The following is a 21,327-nucleotide window of genomic DNA, read 5'->3' on the forward strand; positions in this document are numbered from 1 at the left end:
AAGGCACTATTAGAACAATATTTAAGAGTTTTTAATCTGGATTTTGTTTTGTAGAAGTGAATGTATTTCGGTTGGAAATGGAGGGCATTATTGTCAAGGGAAAAGGTTGCCCCAAACCAATTAAATCTTGGGTTCAGTGTGGGATTTCTATGAAGATCTTAAATTCTCTCAAAAAGTAAGTGTTCAGTAGTTGTCCACATTTTTCAGTATCTTGCTACTAAAAATAGCCCTTTACGCAAATAATTCCTCTGCTTACATTTTTACTCTAATGGGAAAACTTGATTATTTTTTCTTAAACAGCTTTATTGAGATATAATTTGCATACCATAAAATTTACCCTTTAAGTTTACAATTTGATGATTTTTAGTATATTTATGGAGTTGTGTAGTCATTACTGTAATCTAATTTTAGAATATTTTCATTATCCCCGAAAGAGGTCTGGATCCATTAGTAGTCAGTTTTCTCCTTTCTCCTCCACATTAGGCAACCTCTCATCTACTATTTTTATAGATTTTTCTATTCTGGACATTTCATATAAATAAGATCATACTAATACAGTCTTTTGTGACTGGCTTCTTTCAATTAGCATAGTATTTTTAAATATTTCTACATCATCCATGATGTAGAATGTCTCAGTACTTCATTCCTTTTCATTGTATGGATATACATTTTGGAAAACTTTTACAGTTTGAGGGACCCAGCGATCACAGTTCTTACCTTGTCTTCCTTTGGTTTACTTTTTAAGGCATGGTTATGAAAAGCCTACGCCAATCCAAACCCAGGCGATTCCTGCTATAATGTCTGGACGAGATTTGATTGGTATTGCCAAGACAGGAAGTGGAAAGACCATTGCCTTTCTGTTGCCTATGTTTAGACACATCATGGATCAGAGGTCATTAGAAGAAGGAGAGGGGCCAATAGGTACAATTCCTTTCATTAAACTATTTTTTCAGTTAACAACTTCGTTGTCCGTTAATCAGAAAGACCTGATGCTTTGTAATGTTAATTATAACAATAAAGATGTCTTTATGTACATTTCTTTATAAATTTGGCACTTTGGGGCTGATTTCCCCTTACCAGCAGGTGGAGTGAGAATCTTCAGAGCTCTGGAGTGACATCTCAGAAGTACAAAAACAGCCTCTCCTGGCACAGCTCAGTTTTTAAACTCTGACTCGGCAGGTAGACTCCTCGTGCATCTATCTGTTTATTTATGTTGAGGTTTGTTCTTAGCCCGTATCAGTGGATCTATAAACTCAACATAGAAGATTGTAGGGAAGTGTATTTTTCTTTTCTTTCTTTTTTTGGCCTTAAAAGGCTGTAGTGCCAACATTTCATTCAGGATTAGGTCTTTAGATTCAGTTTTCTTGATTCATTTGGCAGAGATCTCTTCTCCAAATTTGAGTAGGGTTTTGGAAAGTTGTTCAACTCCTCTCTTGGCAACAGAGGGCACAGTATATTTCTCCTCTGTCTGTGCCCCTCAGACCAAGGTTGTTTCCGGAAGCCACGGCATGGCTCTTCAGCACAGTGAGTCACTTGATTATCTTTGCTCTGTGATTTGCAGTTGAGAATGATTTGCATTCTTTTCAACCAAGTATTTTCCTGATGGTTGAGTAAGGTATTTAACTCTCATTTATCTTCCTATAGCATGTTCTTAAAACCTTCTTAAAATTATCCTTCACCACAATCTCTGCTATTACAAAACTTTTGAAATAGGATTTTCAAAGGTGCATAAAACAAATTAAAACAAAATTTAGACTAAGATCTGAACTTGATTGCAGAGGTTAAATTTAACACTATAAAGCTTAGCCTCTCAAGAATTTTGGTGGTTAGGCTTTTGACATTTATCTTTTCAGCTGTCATCATGACTCCAACTCGAGAACTGGCTTTACAAATTACTAAAGAATGTAAGAAGTTTTCGAAGACCTTGGGCCTTAGAGTGGTCTGTGTTTATGGAGGAACAGGAATCAGTGAGCAGGTAGTTATAAAAGGAACATTCAGTTTTTCCAGTCTTTTTAAAAATTGAATGACTTAATAATGTAAAAGTGATTTTTTGCTTTAGTGTTTTCTGTATTGATTGCTTCTAAAATCTTTAAAATGAGGTGTGAAAATAATAGTAAGAATGAATTATGTTAAAGTTATATTTTAGAATTTTTGAGTCATTTTCATATCTTAGCCTTCCCGTGCTTGTCTTTCCCTGCTCAAGGAAGCAGATTATTTTTTCCATTTTACAGATGTTCAGAAAGGTTAAGTTGACCAAAGTCTTTAGCTTAGTAAGACTTTGTCCTAGAATCTAGGTCTTATGATTCCTGGACCAACATTTATTTTCTCTAATCTAAATGACATCTTTAAAAGGTGGTTTTGAGTGGGGTGTATTAATATCAGAGTTTCATCTGCATTCTTAAATGATTTTAGTGAGAATTATTTAAACATACCTTCATTCACTCTCTTTAGATTGGCATTTCTCCACGTGTCTTCTAAAGAATGCTAGTCATCAGATATTTTGCTTTAACTAGAAGAAGGAAAAATACTGGGTTCTGTGGTCAAATAAGTTTTGGAAATGTTGGGCTATGCAAAGTTAAAATTTTCTTTTCTGCAAGACTTCTAAGTTGTTAATAAGCTAATGTATATTGTGATGCTAGAAAAAAATGGGATAAATTAAGTGGCGTTTTCTGAACATATTTAACCCCCAAACCACCAGGACTTCTCAGATTTTAGACACATCTTGGGAATATTTGCTTTTGTTATCCCAATGCTATTTTAAACGCTTGAACTTAGTTTTCTAAGTTTATCTGTGTCAGTTATTTTGGCCATAGCCTGTAGTAAATACAGTTACAAAATAAGGTGGTACATGCATGCATATTTATATAGAAGTCAAACAAAGTTTTATAATGTCTAACAAAGTCTAGTGTTTTCCATTCTATTTCATTTTTAAAATGCAGGTTGTGACTTAATGATTTTGTGATTCACTAATGGAAACAAATCTCAATTTGAAAAACATTGATCTATCAAATTTCTTTATTTACTGCTCTCTCATATTCCTTTCTTGGTTTTGAGGAGTTGTGTCAAATTAAAATTGGTAAAAACCTCTGGTTTTCATTGATTTCAAAGTTACAGCATCATGTGGTCTTTCTGCTGCTTCCTATTCCTTTATTAGTGCTCCAGCATTCCAAAGAATTAAGCAGGAGGCTTTGGTGTCTTCTAATCAGACCTGGCTGTCTTATGTTATAGAGCTCTGCAAGGACCTCAGTCAGTATTTTCAAGTTTGTAAAGAAGCATTAGTGATAGATACACTATAAAATTTCATCTTTTCTTATTAGATTGCTGAGCTGAAAAGAGGTGCTGAAATTATTGTTTGCACACCTGGTCGAATGATTGACATGTTAGCAGCTAACAGTGGTAAGTCAGGGGTGTTGGGGTTTTTTTGTTGTTGTTGTTCGTTTTTTTGTTCTCTTTTCTCCTTTTTGAATTCTGTACATTTTTGTTAAAGCAGAAACAAGAAACCACCAAAGGTTTCTACATTTCTTCTTGAAGCTGTAATATCTTGAAATTTGTATTGTAACAAGCTTTTGTTGCAAGTATTCATAATATTTTTGCAATTTAATTAAAAAAATTTTTTTTCAGAACTACTCCATCTGATTTTTTTTTTTTTAAGCACTTAACATGGATTCTTAATTCAATTTTGGCCTAGCTTTGCTTCTAAAAGGGTGGGGGACTATTTCTTTTTAATTGTACAATTTAGACATTTTCTCCATAGGAGCTAGTACTTTCTTACAATACTAGATAAGTTAAGATCTTGCAGCTTCAAGAAAATTTATCTTTTGTAAATTTGCATGTTTTTAGCTCAAATATTGTGCTTTGTTAAATTATTCCCTATCAAAACTGTTACTAAACTGTTGACATTATTTAACTTCTGTGGAGAAAGGCCCTTCAAGATTTATAGAACTGGGCTTCCGAGACTTAAACCATCAAAGGTAGGTAATTTAATGCTGTTCCCAATCTTGCAAAACTAATTGGGGCTGCACATGTTAGTATGGAATACTTAAATATTAGAAAGCATTTATTTTGGCACATTTCTGTTTTTTGAAGAAAATGCTTTCAAACGTTTCCATTGTAGTATTCAGTATATATATATCGTAGAGTATTTAAAACTTTGAGTAATGCATGTTTCTAATAGCATTTTGCTTGGATTTCTGTGTACTCTTAATTCTAATTCTACATGAAGTTGGTAAAGTGACATTGGTATTGATAAGTCATTGTGCTTGTATAGCATATGAAAAGTTTTGGGTTGAATGCTAATAAAATAATTCCTTGTTTTTTCTCAATGCTGCATTGATTGTCTCCTCCTGAAATTCATCTTGATTAATTTTATCTTTTCCCTTTATCTGTCCTTTTGGTTTATATTTAATAACTGTTTTATACATGTTTTTGCCAGGTGATTGAATCAACAATTGATAGAAATGCTTGTGTTAATCCTTTAGAAAGGGTTTCCTGTCTATGTATTTAGTTTTCTCTGGCTAAGAAGCCAGTTGCATTTATTTAAACCAGTGGGAGCACTGTGTAAAATAGGATTTGTATCTTTGTATAGAAAAATGTATCTATGTAATACATTGGTTTTTAAAATTTTTGTGTAATATGTTAGTTACCTGGTGATATTGAATAGCTTCTTATTTATGTTTTGACATGCCCGTTAGAAGCTTCTAACTGTATATAAGTAGGTTATGTACTACATAAAGTATTGTAAAGAGAGATTTTCTGCGTCTGAAGTAGTTAGCACTGGAACTTGCTTTCCACACATACGCTGTAATCTCTAATATGTTTTTTCCTAGGTGATGCTGTCAGATAATGGCTGATGTGGCTCGATGCTCCATCTCAGTCTTAGTTTTATGATGTGTTTTGGAGAGGGCTGTTTTCTGAATTTTACAGGTTCTTCAGGCCCTATGATGGTATGCAAGAGACGAGTTTGACAAAATAAAGGGCCTCATATACCCATTGTCAGAAAGTATTTGCCAGTAGATAAGATATTGTAAACCAAAATTTCTTTTCACTGTTTAAAGATACCTAACTCACCCCTCTGGTTAAGTCAGGCATTTTAGTTCCCTTTACAGTTTTTTAAAGATTTTGGTAGTCATAAAATGAATTGTGACTGATTTTTAGTTTTCTTTTTGTCTTTATTTTTTTTCCTCATGTTAGGTCGGGTTACAAATCTTCGAAGAGTGACTTATGTTGTTTTAGATGAAGCAGACAGAATGTTTGACATGGGTTTTGAACCACAGGTATTTATTAAATTTCTTAGTGTTTTGAACTATAAAGTAAACCTTGTAACTGCCATGAGCATGAAATATTTGTATGGTTTCTGAAATTCTCACACACATTTCTGTTGTGTGGTGATACAGTGGATTGAGGACATAGGGAATTGAAGTAGATATTTATGTTTTGGATTCTTCATTAAACTTGTTCAGGAGGTATTTGTGCAGGCTTTCCTAAGCCATCTAAAACCATCATTGGTAAAATTAGAAGTGGAGTCCTAATAGAAACTCAAGCTTTCATATTTTATAGTTTTCATTGTACTTCCAAATAAATTGCTTTAATTCATGCTTTTCACTACCTCATGATCTAGATGGCACAGGTTGTTTACATTCTCCAGATGTAAAAACTAAGGCCCAAAGCATTTGTCTAGCTTAGATTTTATATTCTTCATGTGTGCAGTTTTGTTCAATACAAAATTACAGTGATAAAAGCCTAAAGGCTACAAAAAAAAAAAAAAGCCTAAAGAAAAACATGTTAAAAGGTGGTAGAGGGGCTTCCCTGGTGGTCCAGTGGGTAAGACTCCATGCTTCCAATGCATGGTGCCCAGGTTCGATCCCTGGTTGGGGAACAAGATCCCGCATGCATGCTGCAACTAAGAGGCGGCATGCCACAACTAAGACCCGGCGCAGCAATCAATCAGTCAATCAACCAGTCAATAAGTAAATAATTAATTTTTTTAAAAGGTGGTAGAAATTTTTCTTAGCAAGAGGAGCTGTATGAGTAGTCAGTGGGCTATGGATGCCAAAAAAATGCTTTTAAATCACAAACTGCAGTAATAGAAATGGAATATTGGAAAGGAATATGGTTGAAGTGTTCATTCTTTTCCGTTTATTCATGTATTCTCCAAAAATGTATTACCTGTCATATAATAGTGCATGTATTGTGTTTAGATTTAGGGACCACATTCTAAATGAGATACAGAGGAGCATATAAGAATAAACAGGACTATGGTAATACTTGAGCCATGTGAGAAACAGTTAAAGGAATGAGGAATATTTAGCTTGAAGTAGGGGATTTGGTAGCATCCTTTAACTCTTTGAATAAAGTCTATCACATGAAAGAAGCATTAAATTTATCCTTTGGGTCCCAACAAGTAGGACTGGGATAGTGGGGAAGCTATAGGGAGCTTGATCTGAGCGTAATGTGAAAAAGGACTGGATAAGCATTTTGAGGAGATGAAACAGGTTACTTTGTAGGAGGGAGATATTGAATATGCTTTTTAATTATGTGTTCTAGTAGAGACAGCAGGTCCATTTGTAGAAAGAGAGTAGAGAGAGTTGAAGAAGTCGGATGGAATATGGAGCTAGGTGCCCTTTCCCAGTCAGTTCAGTGGTTTTTATCGTATTCCTGGAACTTTACAACCATCACCACTATCCAATATCAGAACATTTTCATGCCCCCTCACCAAAACTCTGTCCTGATTAGTTGCTTTTGTTTTGAGTCATATCATTGTGAATTTTTAAAAATCTCCTTTTTATAACGTTTTGTTGTTCTGGAGGGTGTAAAAATAGATGCATGTGTTCAGTCTTTCATTTTTAACCAGAAATTGATCTCATGGCTTTTTCTTGGTGTATTCCTTTGTTTATGGACTGCTTTTTCCGTAGAAAGTGCTTGAGGTACATTCTTTGAGACTTTGCATGTCTGGAAAGTCTTTGATCTACCCTCAAATTTATTTGACATTTAGCCAGATATGAGGTGAGGATTATTTTCCCTCAGAATTTCTTTTTGTCTCCATTGGTTTTCTTTCTTCTTTTTCTTTCTTTTCTTTTTAAAAAAAATATTTATTTATTTATTTATTTATTTATTTGGCTGCGCTGGGTCTTAGTTTTGGCAATACGGGATCTTTAGTTGTGGCACGTGGGATCTAGTTCCCTGACCAGAGATTGAACCCGGGCCTGCTGCATTGGGAGTGTGGAGTCTTAGCCACTGGACCACCAGGGAAGTCCCTCCATTGGTTTTCTTGAGAAATTCAATGTTACTCAGTTATTAACCTTTCGTATTTAATTTGTACTTTTTGTCTTGAAACTTTTTGGATCTTTATCCTAATGTTGTGTGTCATTTAGGCTTGTTTTCTTCAACTAGTGTCCTGACTACTTCGTGGGTTCTTTCCGTCTAGAAACTCAAATCCTTCCGTTTTGAGAAATTTTGTTGAATTACTTTTTGATAATTTCCTTCTCTTTGTTTTCTGGAACTCTTATTATTTGAATGTTGGACTTTTTGGACTCATCCTTTAATTTTCTTAATTTTTCTTAAGTATTTTGCATCTCTATCATTTTGCCGTACTAGGAGATTTCCTAAACTCAGAGCTTTCAACCTTTCTGTTGAATTTTTAAATTCTGCTTTCATAGTTTTAATTTTAAATGTTCTTTTCTTTTCTCTGAATTTTTATTTTAAATGGCAACCTGTTCTTGTCTCATAGATACAGAAATTTCTTAAGTTTCCCTGGATATTGATAGTTTTTTGAAATTTTCATCTCCTTGCATAGTCTCTTTCTCCCTTCTTGCTTCTTCTTTTTTTTTTTTTTTCTGTGTTTGCCAGTACATTTGAAAGCTTTAGGTTAAACAGATTCAGGAACACTAAAATAGTCTTACATTTGTTAAAGAAATCAACTTTTAATTTTCCTACAAGGAAAACACAAGTTCCTGACTATTTTTCACTAGCAAGTTGTACCAGACATTCAAAGAGTAAATAATTATGTTCCTAATCATACTTTATTTCAAAGTATAAAAAAGAGGGAATACTCATCAATTTGTAAGGTCATTATAATCTTTTACTTTTAAAAGAGCTCTGTTAAGGTCTAATTATATACCATAGAACTCACTTTGTTAAAGTGTGTAATAAAATGGGTTTTAGTACACATACAGGTTTTTTCAGCCATCACCACAATTCAGTTTTAGAAGATTTCTTTCACCAGAAAAATGTCTTGTGCCTGTCTGCATTCATTTCCTATTTCCACCTCAGCCCGAGGCAGCCACTAATTTGCTTTCTGTCTTAAAAGATTTGCCTTTTCTGGACATTTCATATAAATGGAATCTTACAGGGAGTTCCCTAGTGGTCCAGTGGTTAGGACTTGGTGCTTTCACTGCTGTTGTCCGGGTTCAGTCCCTGGTCAGGGAACTAAGATCCCGCAAGCCGTGCTGTTGGGGGTGGAGGGGGTGGAGAATCATACAGTATACATCTAGCTTGTATTTATTTCACTTATCATATGTGTTTGAGCTCCATTCGTGTCCTAGCATTTGTCAGTACTTTATTCCTTTAATTGCTGAGTAATTAATATTCCGTCATATGAATATATGTCATATTTTGTTTCTCCATTAGCCAGCTGATGAACATTTGGATTATTTCCATGATTAGGAATAATGCTGCTAGGAACATTTGTATACAAGTCTTTGTATGGACATACTTCTTCGTATATTTTGAATAGATTACCTAGGAGTAGAATTCCTGATTGTATGGTAATTTATTTATTTATTTAAGGTGAGGAAAGCCTCAAATAGAAGAAAGCCACTTTTTTTTTACATCTTTATTGGAGTGTAATTGCTTTACAATGGTGTGTTAGTTGCTGCTTTATAACAAAGTGAATCAGTTATACATATACACATGTTCCCATATCTCTTCCCTCTTGCACCTCCCTCCCTCCCACCCTCCCTGTCCTCACCCCACTAGGTGGTCACAGAGCACTGAGTTGATCTCCCTGTGCTATGCGACTGCTTCCCACTAGCTAGCTATTTCACGTTTGGTAGTGTATATATGTCCATGCCACTCTCTCACTTTGTCACAGCTTACCCTTCCCCCTCCCCATATCCTCAAATCCATTCTCTAGTAGGTCTGTGTCTTTATTCCTGTCTTACCCCTAGGTTCTTCATACTTTTTTTTCTTAGATTTCATATATATGTGTTAGCATACGGTATTTATCTTTCTCTTTCTGACTCACTTCACTCTGTATGACAGACTCTAGGTCCATCCACCTCATTACAAATAGCTCAATTTCATTTCTTTTTATGGCTGAGTAATATTCCATTGTATATATGTGCCACATCTTCTTTATCCATTCATCCGATGATGGACGCTTAGGTTGTTTCCATCTTCTGGCTATTGTAAATAGAGCTGCAATGAACATTTTGGTACATGACTCTTTTTGAATTATGGTTTTCTCAGGGTACATGCCCAGTAGTGGGATTGCTGGGTCATATGGTAGTTCTATTTGTAGTTTTTTAAGGAACCTCCATACTGTTCTCCATAGTGGCTGTACCAATTCACATTCCCACCAGCAGTGCAAGAGTGTTCCCTTTTCTCCACACCCTGTCCAGCATTTATTGTTTCTAGATTTTTTGATGATGGCCATTCTGACCGATGTGAGATGATATCTCATTGTAGTTTTGATTTGCATTTCTCTAATGATTAATGATGTTGAGCATTTCTTCATGTGTTTGTTGGCAGTCTGTATATCTTCTTTGGAGAAATGTCTGTTTAAGTCTTCTGCCCATTTTTGGATTGGGTTGTTTGTTTTTTTGTTATTGAGCTGCTTGAGCTGCTTTTAAATTTTGGAGATTAATCCTTTGTCAGTTGCTTCATTTGCAAATATTTTCTCCCATTCTGAGGATTGTCTTTTGGTCTTGTTTATGGTTTCCTTTGCTGTGCAAAAGCTTTGAAGTTTCATTAGGTCCCATTTGTTTATTTTTGTTTTTATTTGCATTTCTCTAGGAGGTGGATCAAAAAGGATCTTGCTGTAATTTATGTCAAAGAGTGTTCTGCCTATGTTTTCCTCTAAGAGTTTGATAGTTTCTGGCCTTACATTTAGGTCTTTAATCCATTTTGAGCTTATTTTTGTGTGTGGTGTTAGGGAGTGATCTAATGTCATACTTTTACATGTACCTGTCCAGTTTTTCCAGCACCACTTATTGAAGAGGCTGTCCTTTCTCCACTGTACATTCCTGCCTCCTTTATCAAAGATAAGGTGACCATATGTGCGTGGGTTTATCTCTGGGCTTTCTACCCTGTTCCATTGATCTATCTGTCTGTTTTTGTGCCAGTACCATACTGTCTTGATTACTTCAGCTTTGTAGTATAGTCTGAAGTCAGGGAGCCTGATACCCCCAGCTCCGTTCATTTTTTGTTCTCAAGATTGCTTTGGCTATTCTGGGTCTTTTGTGTTTCCATACAAATTGTGAAATTTTTTGTTCTAGTTCTGTGAAAAATGCCAGTGGTAGTTTGATAGGGATTGCATTGAATCTGTAGATTGCTTTGGGTAGTAGAGTCATTTTCACAATGTTGATTCTTCCTATCCAAGAACATGGTATATCTCTCCATCTATTTGTATCATCTTTAATTTCTTTCATCAGTGTCTTATAATTTTCTGCATACAGGTCTTTTGTCTCCTTAAGTAGGTTTATTCCTAGATATTTTATTCTTTTTGTTGCAATGTAAATGGGAGTGTTTTCTTGATTTCACTTTCAGATTTTTCATCATTAGTGTATAGGAATGCCAGAGATTTCTGTGCATTAATTTTGTATCCTGCTACGTTACCAAATTCATTGATTAGCTCTAGTAGTTTTCTGGTAGCATCTTTAGGATTCTCTATTTATAGTATCATGTCATCTGCAAACAGTGACAGCTTTACTTCTTCTTTTCCGATTTGGATTCTATTTATTTCCTTTTCTTCTCTGATTGCTGTGGCTAAAACTTCCAAAACTATGTTGAATAATAGTGGTGAGAGTGGGCAACCTTGTCTTGTTCCTGATCTTAGTGGAAATGCTTTCAGTTTTTCACCATTGAGGATGATGTTGGCTGTGGGTTTGTCATATATGGCCTTTATTATGTTGAGGAAAGTTCCCTCTTATGCCTACTTTCTGCAGGGTTTTTATCATAAATGGGTGTTGAATTTTGTCGAAAGCTTTCTCTGCATCTATTGAGATGACCATATGGTTTTTCTTCTTCAATTTGTTAATATGGTGTATCACATTGATCAATTTGCGTATACTGAAGAATCCTTGCATTCCTGGAATATTCCCCACCTGATCATGGTGTATGATCCTCTTAATGTGCTGTTGGGTTCTGTTTGCTAGTATTTTGTTGAGGATTTTTGCATCTATGTTCATCAGTGATATCGGCCTGTAGTTTTCTTTCTTTGTGACATCCTTGTCTGGTTTTGGTATCAGGGTGATGATAGCCTCGTAGAATGAGTTTGGGAGTGTTCCTCCCTCTGCTATATTTTGGAAGAGTTTGAGAAGGGTAGGTGTTAGCTCTTCTCTAAATGTTTGATAGAATTCGCCTGTGAAGCCATCTGGTCCTGGGCTTTCGTTTGTTGGAAGATTTTTAATCACCATTTCAATTTCAGTGCTTGTGATTGGTCTGTTCATATTTTCTATTTCTTCCTGATTCAGTCTTGGCAGGCTGTGCATTTCTAAGAATTTGTCCATTTCTTCCAGGTTGTGCATTTTATTGGCATAGAGTTGCTTGTAGTAATCTCTCATGATCTTTTTTATTTCTGCAGTGTCAGTTGTTACTTCTTTTTCATTTCTAATTCTATTGATTTGAGTCTTCTCCCTTTTTTTCTTGATGAGTCTGGCTAATGGTTTATCAGTTTTGTTTATCTTCTCAAAGAACCAGCTTTTAGTTTTATTGATCTTTGCTATCGTTTCCTTCATTTCTTTTTCATTTATTTCTGATCTGATCTTTATGATTTCTTTCCTTCTGCTAACTTTGGGGGTTTTTTTTGATCTTCTTTCTCTAATTGCTTTAGGTGCAAGGTTAGGTTGTTTATTTGGGATGTTTCCTGTTTCTTAAGGTAGGATTGTGTTGCTATAAACTTCCCTCTTAGAACTGCTTTTGCTGCATCCCATAGGTTTTGGGTCGTCATGTCTCCATTGTCATTTGTTTCTAGGTATTTTTTGATTTCCTCTTTGATTTCTTCAGTGATCACTTCGTTATTAAGTAGTGTGTTGTTTAGCCTCCGTGTGTTTGTATATTTTACAGATCTTTTTCTGTAATTGATATCTAGTCTCACAGCATTGTGGTTGGAAAAGATACTTGATACAATTTCAGTTTTCTTAAATTTATCGAGGCTTGATTTGTGACCCAAGATATGATATATCCTGGAGAATGTTCCATGAGCACTTGAGAAAAATGTGTATTCTGTTGTGTTTGGATGAAATGTCCTATAAATATCAATTAAGTCCATCTTGTTTAATGTATCATTTAAAGCTTGTGTTTCCTTATTTATTTTCATTTTGGATGATCTGTCCATTGGTGAAAGTGGGGTGTTAAAGTCCCCGACTATGAATGTGTTACTGTCGATTTCCCCTTTTATGGCTGTTAGCATTTGCCTTATGTATTGAGGTGCTCCTATGTTGGGTGCATAAATATTTACAATTGTTATATCTTCTTGGATCGATCCCTTGATCATTATGTAGTGTCCTTCTTTGTCTCTTCTAATAGTCTTTATTTTAAAGTCTATTTTGTTTGATATGAGAATTGCTACTCCAGCTTTCTTTTGATTTCCATTTGCATGGAATATCTTTTTCCATCCCCTCACTTTCAGTCTGTATGTGTCTCTAGGTCTGAAGTGGGTCTCTGGTAGACAGCATATATATGGGTCTTGTTTTTGTATCCTTTCAGCCAGTCTGTATCTTTTGGTGGGAGCATTAATCCATTTACATTTAAGGTAATTATTGATAAGTATGTTCCTATTCCCATTTTCTTAATTGTTTTGGGTTTGTTATTGTAGGTCTTTTCCTTCTCTTGTGTTTCTTGCCTAGAGAAGTTCCTTTAGCATTTGTTGTAAAGCTGGTTTGGTGGTGCTGAACTCTCTTAGCTTTTGCTTGTCTGTAAAGGTTTTAATTTCTCCATCAAATCTGAAAGAGATTCTTGTTGGGTAGAGTAATCTTGGTTGTATGTTTTTCTCCTTCATCACTTTAAATATGTCCTGCCAGTCCCTTCTGGCTTGCAGAGTTTCTGCTGAAAAATCGGCTGTTAACCTTATGGGGATTCCCTTGTGTGTTATTTGTTGTTTTTCCCTTGCTACTTTTAACATGTTTTCTTTGTATTTAATTTTTGACAGTTTGATTAATATGTGTCTTGGCGTGTTTCTCCTTGGATTTACCCTGTATGGGACTCTCTGTGCTTACTGGACTTGATTAACTGTTTCCTTTCCCATATTAGGGAAGTTTTCAACTATAGTCTCTTCAAATATTTTCTCAGTCCCTTTCTTTTTCTCTTCTTCTTCTGGAGACCCTATGATTTGAATGTTGGTGCGTTTAATGTTGTCCCAGAGGTCTCTGAGACTGTCCTCATTTCTTTTCATTCATTTTTCTTCATTCTGCTCTGCAGTAGTTATTTCCACTATTTTATCTTCCAGGTCACTTATCCTTTCTTCTGCCTCAGTTATTCTGCTATTGATCCCTTTTAGAGTATTTTTAATTTCATTTATTGTGTTGTTCATTGTTGCTTGTTTCATCTTTAGTTCTTCTAGGTCCTTGTTAAATCTTTCTTTCATTTTCTCTATTCTGTTTCCACGATTTTGGATCATCTTTACTATTATTATTCTGAAATGTTTTTCAGGTAGACTGCCTATTTCCTCTTCATTTGTTAGGTCTGGTGGGTTTTAACTTGCTCCTTCATCTGCTGTGTGTTTTTCTGTCTTCTCATTTTGCTTATCTTACTGTGTTTGGGGTCTCCTTTTTGCAGGCTGCTGGTTCATAGTTCCCGTTGTTTTTGGTGTCTGTCCCTGGTGGCTAAAGTTGGTTCAGTGGGTTGTGTAGGCTTCCTGGTGGAGGGGACTAGTGCCTGTGTTCTGGTGGATGAGGCTGGATCTTGTCTTTCTGTTGGGCAGCTCCACGTCTGGTGGTGTGTTTTGGGGTGTCTGTGGACTTACTATGATTTTAGGCAGCCTCTCTGCTAATGGGTGGGGGTTGTGTTCCTGTCTTGCTAGTTGTTTGGCATAGGGTGTCCAGCACTGTAGCTTGCTGGTTGTTGAGTGAAGCTGGGTGTTGGTGTTGAGATGGAGATCCCTGGGAGATTTTTGCCGTTTGATATTACATGGAGCTGCGAGGTCTCTTGTGGACCAGTGTCCTGAAGTTGGCTCTCCCACCTCAGAGGCGCAGCACTGAATTCTGGCTGCAGCACCAAGAGCCTTTCATCCACACGGCTCAGAATAAAAGGGAGAAAAAGTAGAAAGAAAGAAAGAAAGAAAGAAAGGAAGGGAGAGAGGGAGGGAGGAAGGAAGGAAAAGAAAAGATAAAAAAGTAAGATAAAATAAAAGTTATTAAAATAAAAAATAATTATTAAGAAAAAAAATTTTTTTAAGGTAAAAAAAAAACTGGACAGATAGAACCCTAGGACAAATGGTGAAAGCAAAGCTATATAGACAAAATCTCACACAGAAGTATACACACTCACAAAAAGAGGAAAAGGGGAAAAAATAATAAATCTTGCTCTCAAAGTCCACCTCAATTTGGGATGATTCGTTGTCTATTCATGTATTCCACAGATGCAGGTATATCAAGTTGATTGTGGAGATTTAATCCGCTGCTCCTAAGGCAGCTGGGAGACATTCCCTTTCTCTTCTTTGTTCGCACAGCTCCCGGGGGGCTCACCTTTGGATTTGGCCCCGCCTCTGCGTGTAGGTCGCCAGAGTGCGTCTGTTCTTCGCTCAGACAGGATGGGGTTAAAGGAGCCACTGATTCGGGGGCTCTGGCTTACTCAGGCTGGGGGGGAGGGAGGGGTACGGAATGCGGGGCAAGCCTGTGGCAGCGGAGGCCAACATAACGTTGCAGCAGTGTGAGGCGCGCCGTGCGTTCTCCCGGGGAAGTTGTCCCTGGATCCCGGGACCCTGGCAGTGGCGGGCTGTACAGGCTCCCCGGAAGGGAGGTGTGTGACCTGTGCTCGCACACAGGCTTCTTGGTGACAGCAGCAGCAGCTTTTGCATCTCATGTCCGTCTCTGGGGTCCGTGCCGTTAGCCGCGACTTGCGCCTGTCTCTGGAGCTCCTTTAAGCGGCGCTCTTAATCCCCTCTCCTTGCACACCAGGAAACAAGAGGGAAGAAAAGTCTCTTGCCCCTTCGGCAGGTCCAGACTTTTCCCCGGACTCCGTCCCGGCTAGCCGTGGCGCACTAGCCCCTTCAGGCTGTGTTTACGCTGCTAGTCCTCTCCGTGCAGTCCTCTCCCTACGCTCCGACCGAAGCCTGAGCCTCAGCTCCCAGCCTTGCCCGCTCCGGCGGGTGAGCAGACTAGCCTCTCGGGCTGGTGAGTGCCGGTCGGCAGCGATCCTCTGTGCGGTAATCTCTCCGCTTTGCCCTGCGCACCCCTGTGGCTGCACTCTCCTCCGTGGCCCCGAAGCTCCCCCCTCCATCACCCGCAGTCTCTGCCCGCGAAGGCGGGCTTCCTAGTGTGTGGAAACCTTTCCTCCTTCACAGCTCCCTCCCACTGGTGCAGATCCCGTCCCTATTTTTTTGTCTCTGTTTATTCTTTTGCCCTACCCAGGTACGTGGGGAGTTTCTTGCCTTTTGGGAGGTCTGAGGTCTTCTGCCAGCCTTCAGTAGGTGTTCTGTAGGAGTTGTTCCACGTGTAGATGTATTTCTGATGTATCTGTGGGGAGGAAGGTGATCTCCGTGTCTTACTCTTCTGCCATCTTCCCCACCCCTGTATGGTAATTTATGTTTAACTTTCTAAGAAACAGTCAAACTTTTCCATAGTAGCTATTCCATTTTATAGGGCAATATAATATTGATACAGAAATCAAACGTTATGTTACAGTTTTATGTACAATGATGCAAAACCCCTAAAAAAATATATTAAGGAACCAAATATAGCAATGTTTAAAATAGATCATTAATCATATCAAAGTTAGTATCCTTTGGATGTAAGGCTGGTTTAACATTAGAAAAATCAAGTAATGTAATCCACCGTTACCAGAATAGAGGGAAAAACCATAGTATTATCTCAAATAATGTAGAAAAGCATTTGATAAAATTTCACTGATGGTTTAAAAATTCAGCACACTAGGACTAGTAGGGAGCTACCAGAATAAGCCTGTAGCAAACCTTACACCTAATGGTGCAACTTTGAAGCTTTTAACATAAGAAAGAAAATTAAGTAGTGAACACTCACTCAACACTTTGCTAGAGGTCCTAGCACAGTAAGCAAGAAAAAGGTATAATATTTAGAAAGGAAGAAACAAGTGTTATCTGCAGATGATATGACTATCTTTGTAGAAGACTCAAAATAATCTACAGATAAATTATTAGAATTGATAAAGAGAATAGTAAAATTTCTGGACACAAAGTCAGTAAAGAAAAGTCATTTGCAGTTCTTTTCCCAGTAAGTTAGAAAATGTACTTTAGAAATCATATAAGTTACAAAAGCTTGGAAAAATAAACTTGACAAAGATGTGTAATATGTATCTGGAGAAAACTGTGAAACTTTACTGGAGAACATTAAAGAGAGCTTAACTCTGAAATTTATGTAAAGACCAAGTGGTAAAGAGCAATCCTCCTGAAGAAGAGAAACAGGATAGGGTATAAGAGAAGCCACTTCTTGAAAGTCTAGTTCATTCCCATTTTAGGATTTAGTTTTCTTGGGTCTGCTAAGTCAGGTACCACTTAATCAAAATGTTGTTGCTATCGTGTCCTGTCTTATTTTCTTGGTCTTTGTTGGTTTGTGTAATTTTTTAAAACAATCCCTGTATTGTTACATTTTACAGCGTTTTTCAAGGGAAGAGAAGTAAGTGTGCTGTCAGCACTGAAACATTTTTAACTGAAAATACTGGGATAAGTTTTAAAGCCATCATTTTGGCTGCTGGGTGGAGAATAGATTTCAGATTGGACAGGAGTAAAGGCAGGAAAACCTGGTAGGAGACAATTGAAATAATCCAGATGAGAGATGGTTGAGGTTTGGACCAGGAGCCCAGGATTTCCACATGCCTTGGGTAGGGCAGCCCCTTTCACAGATATCACATCATCTGTGATTGGAGTAGAAATGTGGTCCTGTGTATTCCTGGCAAGACCTTTACCCTTTCCAGTTTCCGACCACTCACCCCTGTCTCTCTTGAAACCATCAGTAATAATTTTATTCATTATGTCTTTTTTTGCTTGTTTATGCCATAAGAATCCTAGAACTCCCTGATTCCTCCAGGGCTCTTTAGACACTGAGGTAGTTAATTGGTACCTGTATCCCAGTCCCTCAACAGTATGTCCACCATCATTGTTCTTTTTTTTCCTGTAGCTCTTATCACCATTTGTAACATAATATATTTGTTTATGCATCCTCATTAGAATATAAGCTCTATTAAGACAAGTTTTTCTCTATTTTTATTGCATATTCCAAGCACTTAGAACAATGCCTGGCACATAATGGTTGCTCAGTAAAAATGTGTTGAATAATTGGAGGAAAACAGAAATATCAATGAGGAATAGGTGCATTGTAGGTTTAGTTTGAAGATCAAGACTACTGAATTTGTTGATGGATTGGGTGTGGGATGAGTAAGAGAGAGAGTAGTTACGGATGGCTCCTAGATTTTTGGCATAAACCAAAATGACTAGAGTTGCCATATCTTGAGAGGGGGAAACTATGAGAGGAGCAAATTTTAGGGTAAAATCAATTATAATATTCTAAGGTAACACATTTAAAAGTCACTGAATAGATGTTCTCAAAAGTTCCTTCTACTGGGTTTTACCATCCTACAGTTTTTGGAGACTACACTCACCATGCTTATTTGTAATGTTTTCTCAGGTCATGCGCATTGTGGATAATGTTCGTCCTGACCGACAGACAGTTATGTTTTCAGCTACTTTCCCCAGAGCTATGGAGGCCTTGGCTCGCAGAATCCTGAGTAAACCCATTGAAGTGCAGGTTGGAGGCAGAAGTGTGGTTTGCTCAGATGTGGAGCAACAAGTGGTGCGTACAGTCCTTAGGAAGCCCCCAGTTCCCTGTATGTTTAGGCACTGTGTCATCCTTTTGGGATCGTCGTCATGTAGGCAGATAATTTCTAAAATTAAACAGTACGTATCAACTGCAGCCTTTAACATTTTACGAAATATATATATATATTTTTAAAAATTTTATTTATTCATTTATTTCTGCATTGCGTCTTCATTGCTGCATGCAGGCTTTCTCTAGTTGTGGTGAGTGGGGGCTACTCTTTGTTGTGGTGCGTGGGCTTCTCATTGTGGTGGTTTCTCTCATGGAGCATGGGCTCTAGGTGTGCGGACTTCAGTAGTTGTGGCTCACGTGCTCTAGAGTGCAGGCTCAGTAGTTGTGGTACACGGGCTTAGTTGCTCCACAGCTTGTGGGATCTTTCTGGACCGGGGCTCAAACCCATGTCCGCTGCATTGGCAGACAGATGCTTAACCACTGTGCCACCAGGAAAGCCCTACCAAGTATAGTTGAATTTGCTCTTCCATGGAACTGTTTAAATGCTCTTTTAGTTTTTTTCACCAGAAGTGGTAGGCTGGTGATAAAATGTCACATACCTATGTTATTCTTTGGTTAATAGGATGTGAAGTTAAGAGTCAGAGAGAGGGGCTTACCTGGTGGCACACTGGTTGAGAGTCTGCCTGCCAGTGCAGGGGACGCGGGTTCGTGCCCCGGTCTGGGAAGATCCCACATGCTGCGGAGCAGCTGGGCCCGTGAGCCATGGCCACTGAGCCTGCGCGTCTGGAGCCTGTGCTCCGCAACGGGAGAGGCCACAACAATGAGAGGCCCGCGTACCGCAAAAATAATAAAAAAGAGAGAGAGAGAGAGAACAGATGATCATCTGTCCACATTTGTAAGCCTCTTAGTCTCTGAAAGTTACAATTATTTTTTTGGTCTTAGTGGTTTATCAATTAAAATCAACATTTTCCTACCCCTTCCTAAAGTTATAGGAAGATGTTTATTTATTTGCCACAAATAAAAATATTTTTGTTCATGAAATGTATTTGGGTTTTTACTCCATTAACTTGGTACAATGTGTTGTTTTCAGATTGTGATTGAAGAAGAAAAGAAATTCTTGAAGCTACTTGAACTTCTAGGCCATTATCAAGAATCAGGATCTGTCATTATATTTGTGGATAAGCAGGAACATGCTGATGGTCTTCTGAAAGATTTAATGAGAGCTTCTTACCCTTGCATGTCTCTTCATGGAGGTAACGTTTAATGAAGTCTCTGTTAAGTACTTAACTTAGCCAAGCACTGTGCTGTGTATTTCCTTTGTCTCTAATTTAGCAGTAAATTTTATGTCATCCATGTCATTTTTCATTCACAACAGTTCTGTGGGGGTGGGTAAGCATTATTTTATTTCATCTTAGCAATAAAGAAAATAAGACAACAACATATTGGCTTGATCAAATTCCATAACCATTAATCAGCTAAGGAGGAATTGAACTTAAATTTTTTTTTTCAGCCCAAACCCCCAATATTTATTTACAAGTTATTTATATGTACAACTAATGTAATATTATGCTCTTTATAAACATTAACATACAAATAAGAAATTAAAAAACACAAAAATTAGAAATATTCTAGTATTTTCTTCCCACTCCCCCAACGTATCATATCACACCCACCCTATGTTACCTCTCTCCCCACACCCCCTCACCCTGCACCATCACTTCGGAGCCCCTGCTGTAATCAAAGGGAGCCTTTGGAGTTTCTGAAACAGAGGAGGGGCATGGTCTCTGATGACTTTCCCAAATCCGCAAACTAAAAGCAGACTGAGACATCAAAGAACTGCAATTGCCTTAGAGCGCTTTCCACGTGCCAGGAAATGCCTCAGTGCTTTAGTAAAACTCATTTAATCCCCAAAGCAACCCTACGCTGTACGTACCATTATTGTCTTTTAAGATATTTTTATTTTAAGATGGAACTGAGGCATAGTGAGGTTAAGTAACTTTGCCAGGGTGACACAGAAAATGGTGGAGCCAGAACTGGAACCCATCCTGGGTGGGTCCACACTCCATGAGCTTAACTGCTACTGGAGGGAGATAAGGGGGCTCCCTTGGTCAAGTCCCTCACCAATCACTGCTGTCATGAGAATCCCAGGTACTGTGTGAGGAGGCAGCAGGAAATCACTAATCACCGGGGTACCTCTCACTCGGTTGTCTAGGCAAGGTCGGCTTATCTGCAGTCTCCAGAGGCCAACTCAGCTGGTCACGCAGGCGCAGATCGATAGGCTTGGTTTCTATGCACTTAAAATTTTTGATTTATGTTCTATTCTTTCCATTGTACCATGCTACCTAGAGGTTTTTATTATGATTCACATTAGAGCTTTAATTAATTTCTGTGTAATATCGCCATTGTTATATATATGTGGGACTTAGAACACTAAACATATGGAACAGAGACAGTTTGAATTAAACTCACTAACCAAGTGTTCTGGCAATATGGCTTTGTGACAAACCACCCCCAAATTTACTGGCAACAGTCTTTTTTTTTTCTTTTTTAATGAATCTGCAATTTGTGTAGTTCTTAGCACATAACTAGTCTCTCTTTCATGCTCTGTCTACTCGGATGGCTCAGTTGGGGTTGGGGATCCATTTCCAATTTGCCTTACTTAGGCAGCTGACAAGTTGGTATTGGCTCTTGACTGAGAGCTCAGTCAGGCTGTTGGCCAGGAGTCCTGACTCTTTCCCTTGTGAGCCTCTCTGTGAGGCTGCTTGGCCAGAAGGCAAGAACCAGAAGCTGCCAAGACAGTTAAGGAGGATACTGGGAAGTGGTAGAAATTTTATTTCCACCATATTTTATAGGTCAGAATAGTCACTAGACTGGGCCACGTTCAAGGGAATGGAGTCATAGACTCCACCACCTTATGGGAAAACATCATTCGATATGCAGAAGAGCATGTGGGATAGGACATGCTTTTGCTGCCGTCTTTGGAAAATACAATCTACACACAAGGCTTCATCATGTGGAATGCAATTAAAAGGGCTTTGAGGATATGTATTTGGTTAACTTTTAATATTTGAAAATGACTCGTTGTGTTTTCCTTTTCTTCATTTATTTTTAAAGTTGTGAGTTACATGTTTTGAAAAATAAATATATTTATTTA

General features: G+C 37.7%; 1 protein-coding gene across 2 annotated transcripts in view; it reads left to right on the forward strand.

Moving 5' to 3' along the window:
* Nucleotides 1–21,327, forward strand: part of DDX46 (DEAD-box helicase 46) — a 60,554-nt gene that overhangs the window by 15,180 nt on the left and 24,047 nt on the right. For both annotated transcript variants that reach the window (XM_065873928.1, XM_065873929.1), the window contains exons 9-15: nt 55–175; nt 746–921; nt 1,854–1,975; nt 3,318–3,396; nt 5,191–5,273; nt 18,033–18,197; nt 19,264–19,426. In XM_065873928.1, the coding sequence (XP_065730000.1) occupies nt 55–175; nt 746–921; nt 1,854–1,975; nt 3,318–3,396; nt 5,191–5,273; nt 18,033–18,197; nt 19,264–19,426 (909 nt within the window). The remainder of the gene's footprint in view (nt 1–54; nt 176–745; nt 922–1,853; nt 1,976–3,317; nt 3,397–5,190; nt 5,274–18,032; nt 18,198–19,263; nt 19,427–21,327) is intronic.

This window comes from Phocoena phocoena, chromosome 3 (assembly GCF_963924675.1).
Source record: "Phocoena phocoena chromosome 3, mPhoPho1.1, whole genome shotgun sequence".
In the NCBI taxonomy this organism is placed as follows: Eukaryota; Metazoa; Chordata; class Mammalia; order Artiodactyla; family Phocoenidae; genus Phocoena; species Phocoena phocoena.